Source organism: Capricornis sumatraensis, chromosome 19 (genome assembly GCF_032405125.1).
Source record: "Capricornis sumatraensis isolate serow.1 chromosome 19, serow.2, whole genome shotgun sequence".
Taxonomy (NCBI): domain Eukaryota; kingdom Metazoa; phylum Chordata; class Mammalia; order Artiodactyla; family Bovidae; genus Capricornis; species Capricornis sumatraensis.
In genome coordinates, this window is record NC_091087.1 from 61,606,343 (window position 1) to 61,624,927 (window position 18,585).

At 40.0% G+C, this 18,585-nt stretch overlaps 1 protein-coding gene across 1 annotated transcript; it reads left to right on the forward strand.

The window, feature by feature from the left end:
• The first annotated feature begins 301 nt into the window (after nt 1–301).
• LOC138095013 (ribosomal protein eL22-like) lies at nt 302–8,474 on the forward strand. Its single transcript, XM_068990981.1, has 3 exons — nt 302–331; nt 6,605–6,917; nt 8,356–8,474. The coding sequence occupies exons 1-3, from the start codon at nt 302–304 to the stop codon at nt 8,472–8,474; spliced, it is 462 nt and encodes a 153-aa protein (XP_068847082.1).
• The last annotated feature ends 10,111 nt before the right edge of the window (nt 8,475–18,585 follow it).

The following is an 18,585-nucleotide window of genomic DNA, read 5'->3' on the forward strand; positions in this document are numbered from 1 at the left end:
GTCAGACATGACTGAGCCACTTTCACTTCCACAGGAAAAAAAAAAGCTTCATTGTGGTTTGAGAGGCCCTTGCTTCAAACTGATAATTCAAAGTCTTCTGTCCTTATTGGTTTTATCCCTCTTAATTTCTTGTTTTTGCCTTTTCCCCTGGGAAATCCCATGGACAGAGGAGCTTGATGGGCTACAGGCCATGAGGGTCACAAAAGTCAGATGTGACTTAGGGACTAAACCACCACCAGTTGACTGACTCTTCTCTCTGCAGGAGCAGAGGTAGCTGAAGAAGCACTGTTTCAGGTACACTATGCCCCTAACTGCAGAGACCAGAGACCAGGTCAGTCCATTTCCCTGACAGTTGCCTCATTTAGAGCTGATGCACAGTGGCTTCCAGCCTATCTCCTGACAGAGGTCAACTCTAGGGAAACAGGGCAACCAAGGAAAGAAAGAAATGAAGGAAAGAAAAGGCCTTCACAGTGAGTGAAGGCTTACATTTTACTGAGTCTCTTTTTTGTTTGCTAATCAGGGCATTTTTGCCTCTAGGTGGAACCCAGAAGCTGTTGAAGCTATCAATTCTCCCATTCTCCATATCCCTTCTGGTACAAATTGTCTTTGATTGTTTCTCCAAGAGCTTTATTTTACAGCTGGGGCAGAAAGATGCATTTGCATTACCAGGAGTGTTAAATTGGCAGTGGGGGGTGGGTTGGAGGAGGGCAGTGGTGTGGAATGAAAGGGCAGTTGGGGAAGAGGAAAGAATAAAGACCAGGAACAGGGGAAGTTTCTGGAAACAGGGCCTCACATTGGGAACTGTTCAAGAGAGAACTGCTAGTCCTGATAACAAAGTGTGACAGCAGAAAAGAATTAGACTTTCCACCTCAGCAGAGAATCCAGAGATTCTCTGGCCTTCCAAGGACAGGATGCCCTTAGAGATGTCACCTTGGACATAGATGTTGGCATTCCAATAACAGGCACTGTCAATTGGGAGCCCTTCCCAAACGGCAAACTGGATTGTAGGCCTCTGAGGGTCACATAATGGCTATTAGGAGGGCTTAACTGGGCTCCAAAATCACTGCAGATGGTGATTGCAGCCATGAAATTAAAAGATGCTTACTCCTTGGATGGAAAGCTATGATCAACCTAGATAGCATATTGAAAAGCAGAGACATTACTTTGCCAACAAAGGTCCATCTAGTCAGGGCTATGGTTTTTCCAGTGATCATATATGGATGTGAGAGTTGGTCTGTGAAGAAAGCTGAGCGCTGAAGAATTGATGCTTTTGAACTGTGGTGTTGGAGAAGACTCTTGAGAGTCCCTTGGACTGCAAGGAGATCCAACCAGTCCATTCTGAAGGAGATCAGCCCCGGGATTTCTTTGGAGGGAATGATGCTGAAGGTGAAACTCCAGTACTTTGGCCACCTCATGCGAAGAGTTGACTCATTGGAAAAGACTCTGATGCTGGGAGGGATTGGGGGCAGGAGAAGAAAGGGATGGCAGAGGATGAGATGGCTGGATGGCATCACCGACTCGATGGACATGAGTTTGGGTGAACTCCGGGAGTTGGTGATGGACAGGGAGGCCTGGGGTGCTGCAATTTATGGGGTCGCAAAGAGTCGGACATGACTGAGTGACTGAACTGAACTGAACTGAATATGAGTCAACTCATTGGTAAGAGTTCTAACCACCATAATGTGGTATTTAAGAGTAAATATGTAAGCACATTTTGCGACCACAGCCTGGTAAAGTCTGAGACATCATGTTATACCTACATTCCCATTCATTTCCTGATTAACCAACCAAAGCATCATTTGACATATTAATATCATTGTGTAATATCAAAAACTTTTTCTGACTTCATTCTGGGCTTCATCTTTAAAATCTTCACAATTTAATTAAAATTTCTGTTTTTGAAGATGGCTGAATTCCAGGATTTTTAAGGCAAGTGATGGTGAAACCAAAATAAAAGCCATGGTAAAAATAAAAGGTCATTTCTGCAAAATTTTCAGCAAATATCAAACTTAATTTAAGATGCAAGGGTGGACGTGAGGAGGAAAGCCACAGTTATTGTCTAGGTATCAGACCAGAAGCCTTCAGATGCCTGGTAAAGAGTAAAGAAAAAAAAATAGCCACAGGCAGTAACTGGCAGAGACAAAAGAGCAGAGGAAACAGGATTTGAGAAGACTCCAGCCAGTCCAATCTAACTCCAGGGTACTGTACCTTATAACCAAGATGATTGTTGAGAACACATTTGATCGAGCACCTCTTGAGGTGGCTTAAAGCCATGGCCCTTTACCTGAGACTTTGTCTCCTGACCCTTGTGACTGAGGGCTATATATACCCCCGCCCCGTTTAATGAGGGTGTGATTTACTATAATAATATAATTTAAAGGATTGTTGAACCTGGCTCACTGACCCAAAATATCATCCTCACCAAAGAGATGTAACTAGTTAGTTATTATCAGCCGAGATGATGGGTCCCCAAGATAAGCAGCCACTGCTGCTCCCCGAGATAAAACTTAACATTTACTGACTCTAGAGAACAAGCCAAATCACTATCTTAGTTTTGTGGGCATTAAGCTGTGTCCCTGAAGAGCCAATAGCTTCTGATTCCACTTATTACTGGCAGATGCTCTCTGCAAAAACACAACATTCTTTGGCTAAACCCAAATCCATAATGAGACATACAACCAAATATCAGAAGTAAGAGGGGGGTGCCAAACCAAAGACAGAAAAACCAGCTGGAACAACTGGTTTTGTTGTTCTAGTTCTGAAAGGAGGACCTCCTCATCCCAACAGGAGTTCACTGGTTTTTGGTGACCAGAAAGAAACATGCCAGAAGGAGAGGAGTATATTATACAATGCCTACAGTTGCCTTTGACAGCAATTATATATATATGTATATATATATATATATGTATGTATATGTATACATACGTAGATAGATAGAAAGATAGATGGGCTTAACTCCTAAATGATATTTATTTATAGCTTTTTTAAGTAATCTAATGACAGAGTCAAAACTGAATGTACAAACTTTGCATCCTTAAAATGTATCAAAACAGATTTGTAGAGGTTGCAAATAAAGTAAAAAAAAAAAAAAAAAAATTATCTGGGGTCTATTGTAAAAGAAGAATTGCACCAGAGCAATTAAACAGTCAAGTGCATGCTAAGTCACTTCACTCATGTCTGACTCTGTGAACTGAGTATAGCCTACCGGGCTCCTCTGTCTGCAGGATTCTCTAGGCAAGAATACTGGAGTGGGTTGCCATGCCCTCCTCCAGGGGGTCTTCCTGACCCAGGGATGGAACCTGCATCTCTTGTCTCTTCTGCATTGGCAGGAAGGTTCCTTACCACTAACTAGCAGCACTTGGGAAGGCCAAGCAGTCGAGGAAGACTTTAATTCAAGACTGTTGTAATGGGGGAGAGAGACTATTGCAATAGGGAGAGAATGAACACAGCTCAGTGAATAAAATGCAGGAGGACTTTTAAGTGTGGCAGTGAGCTAACAGAAAAGTTCTGGAGGACAGCAGTGTAGAGATTGGTCAATGTGATTATCCATTTGTACTTGCTAATTGATATTTATTGAAATTAGACTTCTACCCTCTCAAAAAGAATGGGACACAGGGATTCTATTTTTCTTGTGGATCATATTTCAAATACCAGCTCCCATGTTGTTGAGAAAAACATTCTAGAGTTGTAGAAGATTTACATCTCAAAAGGCAAAGAAAGAATTTACAATAGCAAGTTTTCTAAAGTAAACACTCTAAGAAAAGAGAAAGTGAAAGTGAAGTCGCTCAGTTGTGTCCGACTCTTTGCCACCCATGGACTGTAGCCCACCAAGCTCCTCTGTCCATGGGATTCTCCAGGCAAGAATACTGGAGTGGGTTGCCATTTCCTTCTCCAAAGAAAAGAGAGGTCAGGGTCTATTGTCAAGAAGAAACTTTCCAAAGTTCAGTCTAGCTGAGAGGAATGTTACAGCCACCCAGGTCACTATTTACAGCCTTGGAAAGAACATAATGAAAACTATTTGCATCTGGTTCAATAAAGATTCCCCTTTTCTCTGGTTTAGTCCCATAATTCTATTTTGCAGGTTAATTGTTTCAGTGAATGATTATTCTTAAGGCAAACAGCAATCAGACTAAAATCCTCTTTGCAAATGCAAATGCAATTTAAATCCTCCTTGGGGACTTGCTACAAACCAAAAGCACATTCCATTCGATATTTAAACTGAGAGTACTCTCCCACCTAGGTAAATCCTTCAACAAGAGGAGATTCCAAGTTTAATTGTCCACAAAAGGCTTTCGGAAAATCTTTTCTGCAGAGTATTTATACTATATGTAGGAAGCTTTGACTCAGCTGGCATCTCAACTTAAAACTCTTAATAAATGTTTCACTTCTTTCATGTTTGTATCTGTCACCTATCACTCAATGGGACTAAAGAGCAGGAATGAAAGATTTCTGACAACTGTTCTAACAAAACCATAATGAAATTCTTCTGATGAATCCCATTTTAACAGGTCATGGCATCAGATTGACAAGTCCAGGAATTCATTTGATTACTGGAGCCTTACAGGGGAAAATGAGGTCTGAGAAAACCAGCTGATAAAAAAGCACAGCAAAGGTCGAACAAATCAAAAAAATGATCAGCCTAATGAGCTGCAAAATTATTTATTTGCTTGTAAAAAAGAAACTAAACATAGTTCATCATACATAAATCAAAACCTGTCTTAGTTGATGGAACTCAGGCAAAAAGAAGTAGTGTGGGGGTGTTCAGGTGTGCAGCCTTTGGAAGTGATTATTGGATTTTTAACAATTTGAAAACCCTTGAGACATACTCTGAGCCAAAATAATTAGGAAACCACTGTTGATTGAATACAATATCTTGTCTGACAGGGGTTCCAGTTTGTTAAGGTGGTTACTATACAAACAGGAAAGGGAAGCACTGAATCTTATTTCATTTTGTTATTTGGCTTCTATTTGTTCATGCCTAACAGAATGTGCCAAAGCTCACCTTACTACTTCATCTTTCTCCATCAAAATAATCCACTGTTTCCCCCCTAAAATAAACTAATTTGACAATGGAAATTAAGGACCTGCTTGTTTCTCTGGACTAGCTTTAATTTTACTATTGTAAAATTGCACATTTACATATTGCACATTTCTTGGCCCAATTGTGGATTGGCAGTGAGGCTCTTGTTCGGTGTTTTATTCACAGACCATCGATGTTTCGCACATAGGAAGTAACATTCCATGTACCATGATCCTTCCTTCAGTTTAGTTCAGTGGCTCAGTCGTGCCCAACTCTTTGTGACCCCATGAACCGCAGCACGCCAGGCCTCCCTGTCCATCATCAACACCCAGAGTCCACCCAAACCCATGTCCATCGAGTCAGTGATGCCATCCAACCATCTCATCCTCCGTTGTCACCTTCTCCTCCTGACCTCAATCCCTCCCAGCATCAGGGTCTTTTCAAATGAGTCAGCTCTTCACATCAGGTAGCCAAAGTATTGGAGTTTCAGCTTCAACATCAGTCTTTCCAATGAACACCCAAGACTGATCTCCTTTAGGATGGACTGATTGGATCTCCTTGCAGTCCAAGGGACACTCAAAAGTCTTCTCCAACACCACAGTTCAAAAGCATCAATTCTTCGGTGCTCAGCTTTCTTTATAGTTCAACTCTCACATCCATACATGACTACTAGAAAAACCATAGCCTTGACTAGACAGACCTTTGCTGACAAAGTAATGTCTCTGCTTTTGAATATGCTATCTAGGTTGGTCATAACTTTCCTTCCAAGGAGTAAGCATCTTTTAATTTCATGGCTGCAATCACCATCTACAGTGATTTTGGAGCCCAGAAAAATAAAGTCTGACACTGTTTCCACTGTTTCCCTATCTATTTGCCATGAAGTGATGGGACCAGATGCCACGATCTTAGTTTTCTGAATGTGGAGTTTTAAGTCAACTTTTTCACTCTCCTCTTTCACTTTGATCAAGAAGCTCTTTAGTTCTTCTTCACTTCCTTCCTTCCTTAGAACAAAAGAATACATGTACCTACTCTTGTCCACTGATCAAACATGGTACTGATGCAAGATCCAGTTTTCTATTATAGCACCCAGAGAAGAGAGTTGCTTCAGTGTGATAATTAGTCTGTATTTCAGTTTAACACCATTTTTACATCTCTATCTGACATTGGAAGACAGTGTCTTTTTCTCATATAATTACCAAACGTAATCCTCCAAAAATAGCACAAGATGCATTATAAATGACCAGCACATAGAGGCAAGGAGACCTTTGATATTCATCATTAAAACAAAAACAGCCTGGTTTTGACGGTTTGTTTTTTTTTTTTTAATAATCATAAGCTCTCAGGAAGATGTAAAATGAGTACATAGAGTCCCTTGTATCCTTAACCTAATTTCCCCCAACAGTGACATCTTATTTAACTGTAGTATAATATCAAAACCAGGAAACTGACATTGGTAAAATATGTTCACTAGACTACTGACTAGAGACTACAGAATTTATTCTGTTTTTATAATATTTTACATTCACGTGTTTATATGTATGTATGTGTTTTGTAGTTCTATAAAATTTTATCCCAAACATATAGATTTCTAAAACCACCACAATCAAGATACAAATCTGCTCTCTGATCGTGTGGCAAGCCTTCAAGATCCCACCGAAGAAAGACAAGAAGCCTAAGAAGTCAACCTGGAAGTTTAATTTGAATCTTACTCATCCAGTAGAAGATGGAATTTTTGATTCTGGAAATTTTGAACAGTTTCTGTGGGAGAAGGTTAAAGTGAATAGAAGGACAGGAAACCTTGGGAATGTCGTTCACATTGAACTTGTCAAGAATAAAATCATAGTCATTTCTGAGAAACAGTTCTCCAAAAGGTATTTAAAGTACCTTACCAAGAAATATGCCAATACTCAATATGCCAGCAAATTTGGAAAACTCAGCAGTGGCCACAGGACTGGAAAAGGTCAGTTTTCATTCCAACCCCAAAGAAAGGCAATGCCAAGGTATCCACAAACTACCGCACAATTGCACTCATCTCACACGCTAGTAAAGTAATGCTCAAAATTCTCCAAGACAGGCTTCTGCAATACGTGAACTGTGAACTTCCAGGATGTTCAAGCTGGTTTTAGAAAAGGCAGAGGAACCAGAGATCAAATTGCCAACATCCACTGGATCATCAAAAAAGTAACAGAATTCCAGAAAACATCTATTTCTGCTTTATTGACTATGCTAAAGCCTTTGACTGTGTGGACACAACAAACTGGAAAATTCTGAAAGAGATGGGAATACCAGACCACCTGACCTGCCTCTTGAGAAATCTGGATGCAGGTCAGGAAGCAACAGTTAGAACTGGACATGGAACAACAGACTGGTTCCAAACAGGAAAAGGACTACATCAAGGCTGTATATTTTCACCCTGCTTATTTAACTTCTATGTAGAGTAGATCATGAGAAATGCTGGACTGGACGAAATACAAGCTGGAATCAAGATTGCCAGGAGAAATATCAATAACCTCAGATATGCAGATGACACCACCCTTATGGCAGAAAGTGAAGAGGAACTAAAAAGCCTCTTGATGAAAGTGAAAGTGGAGAATGAAAAAGTTGACTTAAAGCTCAACATTCAAAAAACAAAGATCATGGCATCTGATCCCATCACTTCATGGGAAATAGATGGGGAAACAGTGGAAACAGTATCAGACTTTATTTGGGGGGGGGGGGCTCCAAAATCACTGCAGATGGTGATTGTAGCCACGAAATTAAAAGATGCTTACTCCTTGGAAGAAAAGTTATGACCAACCTAGATACCATATTCAAAAGCAGAGACATTACTTTGCCAACAAATGTCCATCTAGTCAAGGCTATGGTATTTCCAGTGGTCATGTATGGATGTGAGAGTTGGACTGTGAAGAAGGCTGAGCGCTGAAGAATTGATGCTTTTGAACTGTGGTGTTGGAGAAGACTCTTGAGAGTCCCTTGGACTATAAGGAGATCCAACCAGTCCATTCTGAAGGAGATCAACCCTGGGATTTCTTTGGAAGGAATGATGCTAAGGCTGAAACTCCAGTATTTGGCCACCTCATGTGAAGAGTTAACTCATTGGCAAAGACTCTGATGCTGGGAGGGACTGGGGGCAGGAGGAGAAGGGGACGACCGAGGATGATTGGCTGGATGGCATCACTGACTCGATGGACGTGAGTCTGAGTGAACTCCGGGAGTTGGTGATGGACAGGGAGACCTGACGTGCTACGATTCATGGGGTTGCAAAGAGTCGGACACGCCTGAGAGACTGAACTGAATTGAACTGAACTGAACTGAACTGAACTGAACAAAGAAACACCTTAAAAAGACCAGTCTTCATGATTGGCTTCCTATGGTTGCATCTGACAAGGAGACTTATGAGCTTCATTACTTCCAGATTAGTCAAGATGAAGATGAATCTGAGTCTGAGGACTAGATGACGCCATCCTTTATAGGGCTTTACTTGCTAATAAAACAAATTGAGCATATCAAAGAAAGAAACTTCTGGAAATGGACCTTTAGCTTATCAGTGAATAAAAAACATTACTCTGTATGTTAAACATCCATCACTTTTATTTAAGTGTATGCTGTTTATATGGTGCTGTCTCTCCTTTAGTACTTTTTAATATTTTTATTGGAGAATAATTGGTTTACAATGTTGTGTTAGTTTCAGGTGCACAGCAAAGTGAATGAGTTATACATATATCCACTTGTTCTTTAGTCATATAGATCATTACAGAGTACTGAGTAGAGCTCCCCATGCTATACAGCAGTTTTTTAGTTTATGTTTTATGTATGCTAAGTCACTTCAGTTGTGTCCAACTCTTTGCAAACCCATGGATTGTAGCCCACCAGGCTCCTCTGTCCATGGGATTCTCCAGGCAAGAATACTGGAGTGGGTTGCCATTTCCTACTCTATCTGTTTTATGTATGCTGCTGTTACTGCTGCTGCTGCTGCTAAGTCGCTTCAGTCGTGTCCGACTCTGTGCGACCCCACATACGGCAGCCCACCAGGCCCCCCCAACTCCCGTCCCTGGGATTCCCCAGGCAAGAACACTGGAGTGGCTTGCCATTTCCTTCTCCAATGCATGAAAGTGAAAAGTGAAAGTGAAGTCTCTCAGTCGTGTCCGACTCTTAGCGACCCCATGGACTGCAGCCCACCAGGCTCCTCCGTCCATGGGATTTTCCAGGCAAGAGTACTGGAGTGGGATGCCATTGCCTTCTCCAGTTTTATGTATACTGATGATGCTAAGTCACTTCAGTTGTGTCTGACTCTGTGCGACCCCATAGATGGCAGCCCACCAGGCTCCCCCGTCCCTGGGATTCTTCAGGCAAGAATACCGGAGTGGGGTGCCATTTGCTTCTCCAATGCATGAAAGTGCAAAGTAAAAGTGAAGTTGCTCAGTCATATCCAAGTGTGTATACGCCAGTATCAATCTCCCAATGTATCCCTCTCCCCTGTCTCCCCTGGTAATCGTAAAGTTTTCTACATCCGACTTCTGTTGTGTAAATAACCATTTGTCCCCCTCCCCTTTAAATACTTTGTATAAGCAATATTTAAATAGCTTGTAGCTAGTGGAATTTCTTTCAGGATTTCTATAACGTACTGATTTTATAGATGTCCTCAAGTTAAAAGTATACAGCAAAAAAAGCACAATTTTAGGTATAACTATATAATAAAATATTTAGATTTAAAAAAAAGATACAAATCTGTTCTACCACTGCCAAAGAACTCCTTCAAGCTACCCGTTTATGTTCACACCACACAAGTACCCCCATCCCTACTATATCCCTGTTCCCTGCCAACCACTAGGTCTGTTTTACTGTTTAACAAAGGTTATACAAATATAATCATACAGTATATAACCTTTTAAGATCTTTTTCATTAAAAATAATACTCATGAGATCCACCCAGGTTGTTATAATTATCAATAGTTGGTTCCTTCTGCTGCTGAGTAGCATATCATTGTATCTATGTTCCACAGTTTGTTCTATTCAAGCACTAAAGGACAGTTGGGTGGTTTCTAGTTTTTGCTGTTACAAAGAAAACGCTGTGAACACTCATCCACATGTTTTTGTGTGAACATAGGTTTTCATTTCCTTGGGCAAAACGCCCTAAAGAGCATTTTCTGGATCATACAATAAATGCACACTTACTTTACAAGAAAATTATCATATTGTTTTCCAGAGTGGGTGCACCATTTTACATTTCCAATAGCAATATATGAGAGATCCAGTTTCTCCATGTTATCGGTAGCATTTGGTACTAACGCTATTTTTTATTTAGCTATTATAATGGTGTATAAAGATATCTCATTGTGGTCAGATTAGATTTCTGTGCATTCAGTTCAGTCGCTCAGTCATGTCTGACTCTTTGCGACCCCAGGAACTGCAGCATGCCAGGCCTCCCTGCCCATCACCAACTCCCAGAGTTCACCCAAACCCATGTCCATCGAGTCGGTGATGCCATCCAACCATCTCATCCTCTGTCATCCCCTTCTCCTCCTGCCCTCAATCTTTCCCAGCGTCAGGGTCTTTTCAAATGAGTCAGCTCTTCGCATCAGGTAGCCAAAGTATTGGAGTTTCAGCTTCAACATCAGTCCTTCCAATGAATACCCAGGACTGATCTCCTTTAGGATGGTCTGGTTGGATCTCCTTGATGTCCAAGGGACTCTCAAGCGTCTTCTCCAATGTCACAGTTCAAAAGCATCAATTCTTCAGCACTCAGCTTTCTTCACAGTCCAACTGTCACATCCATACATGACCACTGGAAAAACCATAGCCTTGACTAGAGGGACCTTTGTTGGCAAAGTAACGTCTCTGCTTTTTAATATGCTGTCATAACTTTCCTTCCAATGAGTAAGCGTGTTTTAATTTCATGGCTGCAATCACCATCTGCAGTGATTTACATTATGCCCCCATTAATAAATTATAGCCTTCTAATATTTCCCAGCACTCACCAGTATAGATGCACTTCATATCCATAAGGCTTTAGTTTTCTCTCTCCTACCCGACGTTTTCTCCCTTACAGACACATAATTTTACCCAAACATTATCTATAAAACTGCTTTTAATTTTGTCCTTATCTTTAATCACATGTCCAAAATACTGTAAGACTAGTCTGAAGAGTGGATTTGGTTTGCATTTAGGAATGAGGAAGCAAAGTTAAGTGCTTTAAGGCTTCATAAAGCATTCATGATATAGGTCTGATTTTGTAAATGAAGTATTTACAGGCTTGAAGGTAGGAAAAAGCATGTTTGTAGGGGCAGTTTCCTTCAGTCAGGCCAGTAGCTGTGGATTCTGTGGCCTATCAAAAACATGAGGGGCATCATGTTTCGGGAGATAGTTTGGGATTGGGGAATGGAACTGATTTATTTGTCAGGATAAAGGATTAATGAGGATGTGAGATCCAGCTGTGGTAAAATCAAAGCAGAGACAAAGATTTGATTCTCACGGCTCCTGAGTAGCCCAGGAAATCAATCACCTGCTGTGATATCAGAGGGGACTTTTTATCACAGCAGCTCCACAGTGGTCACTTGAGCTCAAACCATATGTCTTAAATGAAAAGGCTTCAGTACCACCTACCCATTGGTTTATACTGTCTTCATAATGCATCACCATGAATCAGAGAGGCTACAGAACAAGTTCTAATGGCAAAAATAATTTAAAATACAGAAGAGCTGACATCTATTTGCATATCATATGTGAAATAATATGATATAATATAAAACAGCTGCTTTATTTAAAAAAAAAAAAAAAACCTGCTTTGCTGCTCAAAACTCCAGACAAATCCATACAGTAAAAATATTCTTAAAAATCTGCACTGGATTTCCTCAAAGTTTGATTGTTCAGAAAAGGGGAATAGGGCATGTGAGTTCATCGATAGTTTTAAATCAGAGAAATAATTAACCTTATTATGGTGAAATCCACCACATGTGTGCTAAGTTGTTTCAGTCATGTCCTACTCTGTGCAACCCTATGGACTGTAGCCCAGCAGGTTCTTCTGTCCATGGGATTCTCTAGGCAAGAATACTACAGTGGGTTGCCATGCCCTCCTGCAGGGGATCTTCCAGACCCAGGGATCAAACCCACATCTCTTATGTTTCCTGCATTGGCAGGCAGGTATATAACTTGGCAGGCAGGTATATAACTACCACTTGTGTGTTAGTTGCTCAGTCGTGTCTGACTCTCTGCAACCCCATGGATTATAGCCTGCCAGGCTCCTCTGTCCATGGGATTCTCCAGGTAAGAACACTGCAGTGGATTGCCATTCCCTTCCCCAGAGGATCTTCCTGACCAAGGGATCGAACCCTGGTCTCCTGCATTGCAAGCAGATTCTTTACCCTTTGAGCTACAGGGAAGTCCTTTACCACTAGTGCCACCTGGAAATCCACCACAGCAAAATAAAAAAGATAAAAAGACTTTGTCATGAAAATAACTGTCCCCGGGATTCTCCAGGCAAGTACACTGGAGTGGGTTGCCATTTCCTCTCCAATGCATGAAAGTAAAAAGTGAAAGTGAAGTCGCTCAGTCGTGTCTGACTCTTAGCAATCCCATGGACTGCAGCCTACCAGACTCCTCCATCCATAGGATTTTCCAGGCAAGAGTACTGGAGTGGGGTGCCATTGCCTTCTCTGAATAATGGTATACCATTTCAAATTGGAAACAACTAAAAAATTTTATAGATTAAAAAAATAATCATCATCAAGTGGCGTACCCAGAAGAAAAATCTTCAGTCAATAAGCTAATATCAGCTTTTCTAAGAATGGGGCTTAAAATTTGGCAATATAGATTCTATTATACAGTTTGCTATATAACACACAACAACATCTCATTTGAAACTTGATACTCAAAATCAATTCAAACAGAGTTGGAACAATTTTCTTATTTTTAAAATTATGTGTGTATATGTGCATATGTGTGTATATAGTCATTGCTGATTGCATAACCAATCTTAAGTCTCACTTGACACATCACATCTGGTAATTAGGAATTTGATGAAGTCATATCACCCTGTATCAGCACATCATAAGCAAGCAAGGGAAAATTTCAGAAGAACTTCAGGAACATAACAGTTAAAGAAAGAGAAATGTGGGGCAGGGAAGGTGGAAAATGGGGGAAAATGTGTCTTCAAGGAAGATATGTTCTTTCTTCCAAAATTATAAAGTATACCCATCCCAAGATGATAGACTCCAAAAGTGTCATATGTGATGCCATCATAACAGTGACCAATGTTAGTCACCTAGCTGTTGTTAGAATATACCAGACCCACACATATAGTAGTCTTAAAGAGATAGTTAAAAATTAAATTTCCATCTGCCTGATTTACATTTTAATACAAATTCTAAATAGGTACTTTTGGTACATATTCTAAGACATTTGGTTTTAATTACAAAAGGTGACTTGAGAACTAATATTTTTCCCTAAAAGAAAAACTAACATACAAGTTTTCATTCTGGATTTTGTAGCTAAAAGAAAATTTTCTTCAATGGCTTGTTTGAATTCTACTAGTAATGTGTCTATGGCAGCATAACACCATTTTCATCATTTTTCTTCAAGTAGCTGAGTTGACTAGAAGTTTGAGGGTAAGGAGGAGATCTGTATAGACATTCAAGACTCAGATATTTCACATTGCTCATTGACAGTGAATTTGAGAGATATACAATATCACTAGTAACCTGCCTTATGTACATTGAATCATATCTCCTGACAACTCCGAGAACAGAGTACTCAGGATATCTATTTAAGTTTGTTTGAGGTTTTTGTGGACTGTGCAGAGGGATTCAATGTGATCATGTGCTCAGACATATTCTAGTGAGAATTTATGCTTCTTGTTTCTGTTTTTTGCTAGTCTGAAGTAATGAGTTTCTATACTGACTTAAAAGTTTTTTCACATAATTATCCTAAACCATAAATGACACTTTAACCTTTAAAATCAAAATGTTGATAGACAGATATTGAAAACTTGGCTTTAAAGATAGTGACCAAGCTTTCCTGGTGGCTCAGTGGTAAATAATCTGCCTGCGAAGGCAGGAGACACAGGTTCAATCTCTGACTCAGGAGGATCCCATATGCTGTGAAGCAACTAAGCCCATGTTCTACAACTATTGATCCTGTGCTCTAGAGCCCAGGAAACGCAACTACTGATCCCACATGCAGCAACGACAGACGCCTGAGTGCCCTAGAGCCTGTGGTCCACAACAAGAGAAGCCACCACCACAGTGAGAAGCCTGCACATCACAACTGAAGAGTAGCCCCACACTCTGCAGCTAAAGAAAAGCTTATATAGTAACAAAGACCCACACAGCCAGATAGACAAATAAAATTATAAAGGTAGTGGACATGGTGACATAAAACAGTCTACAATTAATGCAAGTTTTCACTCCACTCAGGTAAGATGTTAAAAGAACCATAAAACTTTTATGATGATGACTTTATTGGAAAAGAAAAATGGCATTAGAGTGATATTTAAAGCATTATCATAGAAGACTACTTTATTAAGATATATACACCCCTTTAGACATTGTTCTTTCAGCTGTCCTAGGCTGTTTCTCAGTCAAACTAATAAGTCTGAACTGTTTTCTAATCCCTGTGTAAAGATGAAGGTATTGAAAACTTATCACGAATACTAAAGAAGAAACACTTGCACTGGGGAAAACGCACCTGTGCGTTGCTATTCTCTGTCTGACTCTCTAACTGCCACCATTAATATTTTTTGTGTTTCTCACAGCTGTCAGAATGTGCGGGCTTCTGCTTTATTCTCAGAGCCTAAACACATCTTTTCAAGCTACACGGTTTGCATGCTAATATTCGACCGAGGCATATTATTCACTCTAATTTTGATCTTATCAAAGACAGGACAAGGATTTTAAATGCTATGACCATTCATACTAATTAGAAGAACTATTTAACAGCCAGCCTTAGCTTTCTCAAAGACTAAGGCATAAATAAGAAGTAGACCTCACAATTAAAATGGTAGTAATAGCATGGAAAATTTTTAGATGGTCACATTTGTTTTGTGTTTTAAATCAACTGGGTACTATCTTCAAATAATCAGAAATTTGAGGATACACCATTTAGACAAGGTATGATCATAGGGGTTTCAAGCCAGTGGTACCTTGCAGATCGTTTAGCACAACTCCCTTATTTCATGAATGAGGAAGCTTAGAAAAGATAAACATCTACTCAAAGTCACACTGTGAGTTAATGGCAGATTTAGGACTTAAAACCAGGCTCTTCTGTCTCCTGGCCACACAATATAAGCTAAAATCAAGCAGCAGGAAACCGTAAGCCACTTTAAAGACTAAAGCACTTAAAAGATATTTTTAAATTGACTAATTCTATATAGAATCTCTATGCAAGTCACAATGATTGAATCTTCTTCCTTACAAGCTTTTCTATCAGAAGTGATCACATCAACTCAGCCAGATCTTATAGTAAGAATTTTAACACACCCCATCAATCAATGTGCTACTCCCAAATATCATGCTATCCTGGTGTGGCCTTTTGCCACTTAATTTAGAATACTGATAATCTCAATACTTACAGAGGAATGGCTTTCCACACTTTACTCACTCAAACAAATATGTGGAATGTTAATTAGCTCATGCCTGCATGCTTAGTTGCTCAGTCGTGTCTCACTCTGTGACTTTTTGGACTATAGCCTGCCAGGCTCCTCTATCCATGGAATTTTTCAGCAAGAATACTAGAGTGGGTTGCCATTTCCTCCTCCAGGGCATCTTCCAGATCCAAGGATGGAACCCACATCTCCTGTGTCTCCTGCACTGCAAGCATATTGTTTACCCACTGAGCCATCAGGAAGCCTGTTAATTAGCTTACCATTACTTAAATTATTTGGCCCACAGGAGGCTTACTTAAGCAGAAACATCACTTTGCAACCAAAGGTCAATATAGTCAAAGCTGTGGTTCTTCTAGTAGTCATGTACCAATGTGAGAGTTGGACCATGAAGAAGACTGAGCGCTGAAGAAATTGATGCTTTCAAACTGTGGTGCTGGAGAAGACTCTTGAGAGTCCCTTGGACAGCAAAGAGATCAAACCAGTCAACCCTAAAGGAAATTAACCCTAAATATTCACTAGAAGGACTGATGCTGAAGCTCCAATACTTTGGCCACCTGATGCAAGGAGCCGACTCATTGGAAAAGACCCTGATGCTGGGAAAGATTGAGGGCAGGAAGGAAAGGGGTGACAGAGGATGAGATAGTTGGATAGCATCATCGACTCAATGGACATGAATTTGACCAAACTCCAGGAGATAGTGAAGGACAGGAAAGCCTGGTGTGCTGCGGTCCATGGGGTCGCAAAGAGTCAGACATGACTGAGCGACTGAACAACAGGAGGCTTACAGTCTGCCCATAAGACATCTAGATAAAGTATACAATTGGATCTCTAAATACATAGACCTCTGCAATCTTGAAACACAAATTAGACAAGGATTGGGACTTCCCTGGTGGTCCTTTGGCTAAGACTCTGCCCTCCCAATGTAGGTGGCCTAGGTTCCATCCCTGGTCAGGAAACTAGATCTCACGTGCCACAACCTAAACCCCCGCATGCCACATCTAAGATCGAAGAAGACTGAAAAAGATTGAAGATCCTGTGTGTCACAACTAAGACCAGGCACAGCCAAATAAATAAATTAGCTAATAAAAAACATTAGATAAGGATCAAACCTGAAAGACATGTTGAGCTTTCTGGCTGCTTTAATTGTGTAGAAGGGTCTACATGTAAAAGAGAAAGAAACATGAGGTAAAGGAGTCATAAAGAATGTTCAAATTAGCGATTTTATAAGGAGAACATGTTCATTGTTTATTAAGATAGACTGATAAGAATTTGTTAATTTTCTACAAAATATGAGAAAAAATGTATATATTAACTGGAAATTTTTTGCAGCTATGAAGACAAATAGGGTAAGCCTTTTAAATTCAAGAGGTTATTAATTTCTCTTATCTGTGTTAACTGGAAATTCAGAAGGGCCAGTAGAACATTGCCAGACTGGTAGAAGTGAGAAAAGGATTCCCACCATTAGTTAATCAGCAAATAACACCCTGATAACTCAAGTTGGTAAAGAATCCACCTGCAATGCAGGAGACTCCCGTTCAATTCCTGGGTTGGGAAGTTCCGCTGGAGAAGGGATAGGCTGTCTAATACAGTATTCTTGGGCTTCCCTTGTGGCTCAGCTGGTAAAGAATCTGACTGCAATGTGGGAGACCTGGTTTGATCCCTGGGTTGGAAAAATCCCCCGAAGAGAGGAAAGGCTACCCACTCAAGTATTCTGGCCTGGAGAAATCCATGGACTATAGTCCATGGGGTCACAAAGAGTCAGACACAACTTAGTGACTTTCATTCCACTTCACAACACAATTCCTAAGGATATGTCATTAATTCATTAGATTGAACTACTTAGAGTTCTATACAAAATATACAATGTGGTAGGGAAAAAGAAAACTTGAGAAAAAGGAAGGACCTCAAGAAGTAAAATACACACAGGGCCATTGTACACTTAAAAGATGTGAGAATCAATAAATTTTCTGTTTGCTTTTTGATCTGGTCCCAGTGGGGCATGAAAGGAAGTAGAATTTTTCGCTTCAGATTTAAAGGAAATGGGGCAACAGAAGCAGTATAATTTTCCTGTCCTAAGGCTAAATTATATTCTCAGATATCAAGCTTCTGAGAACCAGAATAAAGACATCTATTAAGCTTTTATATTACACATTCACTCATATTATCAGTGGTTTTTTTATAGTCAATACACAAGGAAAATCAAGTCTCCTCTCTGTTTTGACCAGGGAAAGAGGGCAATGAGCAGATATATTCAATTGGATGAGAATCATGGCCTATAATTTCAAAGTGCTCCTGTACATTCACCTCTCCCTTCTTAATCTTCAAATAATCTTTTATGTCAAATGACTTAATCACTGTATTACATAAGTGTCAAGGATTATACCATGAACAGAAAGACAGATGGTAAACAGCTTCTAGCCCTAGTCCCATCATGTACTTGGGGAACAGTCATAAGGGATACATAAGCCTGTTTGCAAGATAGAGCAACAGAGAATAACACACCCTTTGAATGAAATAGTCACTTACATATATGGCATTTCCTCCAAGTGATCTAGAAATCAATTATTTTCAATCCAAATTTATCATATTAACTACTAAAATGAGGACAAAAGACAATGAAAATGAGTTGGAGAAACTTTAGATTATGTAAGTGAAGTTTTACAAAACATTTTTCCCCACCTAATGGAGAGAGCTTGTTGTATTATTCAGTGCTATTCAAGTATTCGCAGGCACATACTAGTGGTTCTGCTCTATAGCACCCACACCCTCATCACAAGCAATGAGGCGTGTTTCTGTTATGACAGTCACCATTGTTTTGATTGTCTTTAACCTACTTGGCAATTTGTGAATCCTTTTGTCAGAATCTGCACCCATAAAGTGGTCACAGCATGGCCTTTGTTGATAAACTGTTCTCACTTCACTGACAGATATATTCTGATGTCTCAAATATAGTGACAGTGATCCCACA

Coding starts and splice junctions, on each gene's coding strand:
- LOC138095013 (XM_068990981.1), top strand. CDS start 302: ATGCCCCTAACTGCAGAGACCAGAGACCAG. Junction 332..6,604: donor CTGCAGAGACCAGAGACCAG/GTCAGTCCATTT, acceptor CCAAACATATAG/ATTTCTAAAACCACCACAAT. Junction 6,918..8,355: donor AAAGTACCTTACCAAGAAAT/ATGCCAATACTC, acceptor GAACAAAGAAAC/ACCTTAAAAAGACCAGTCTT.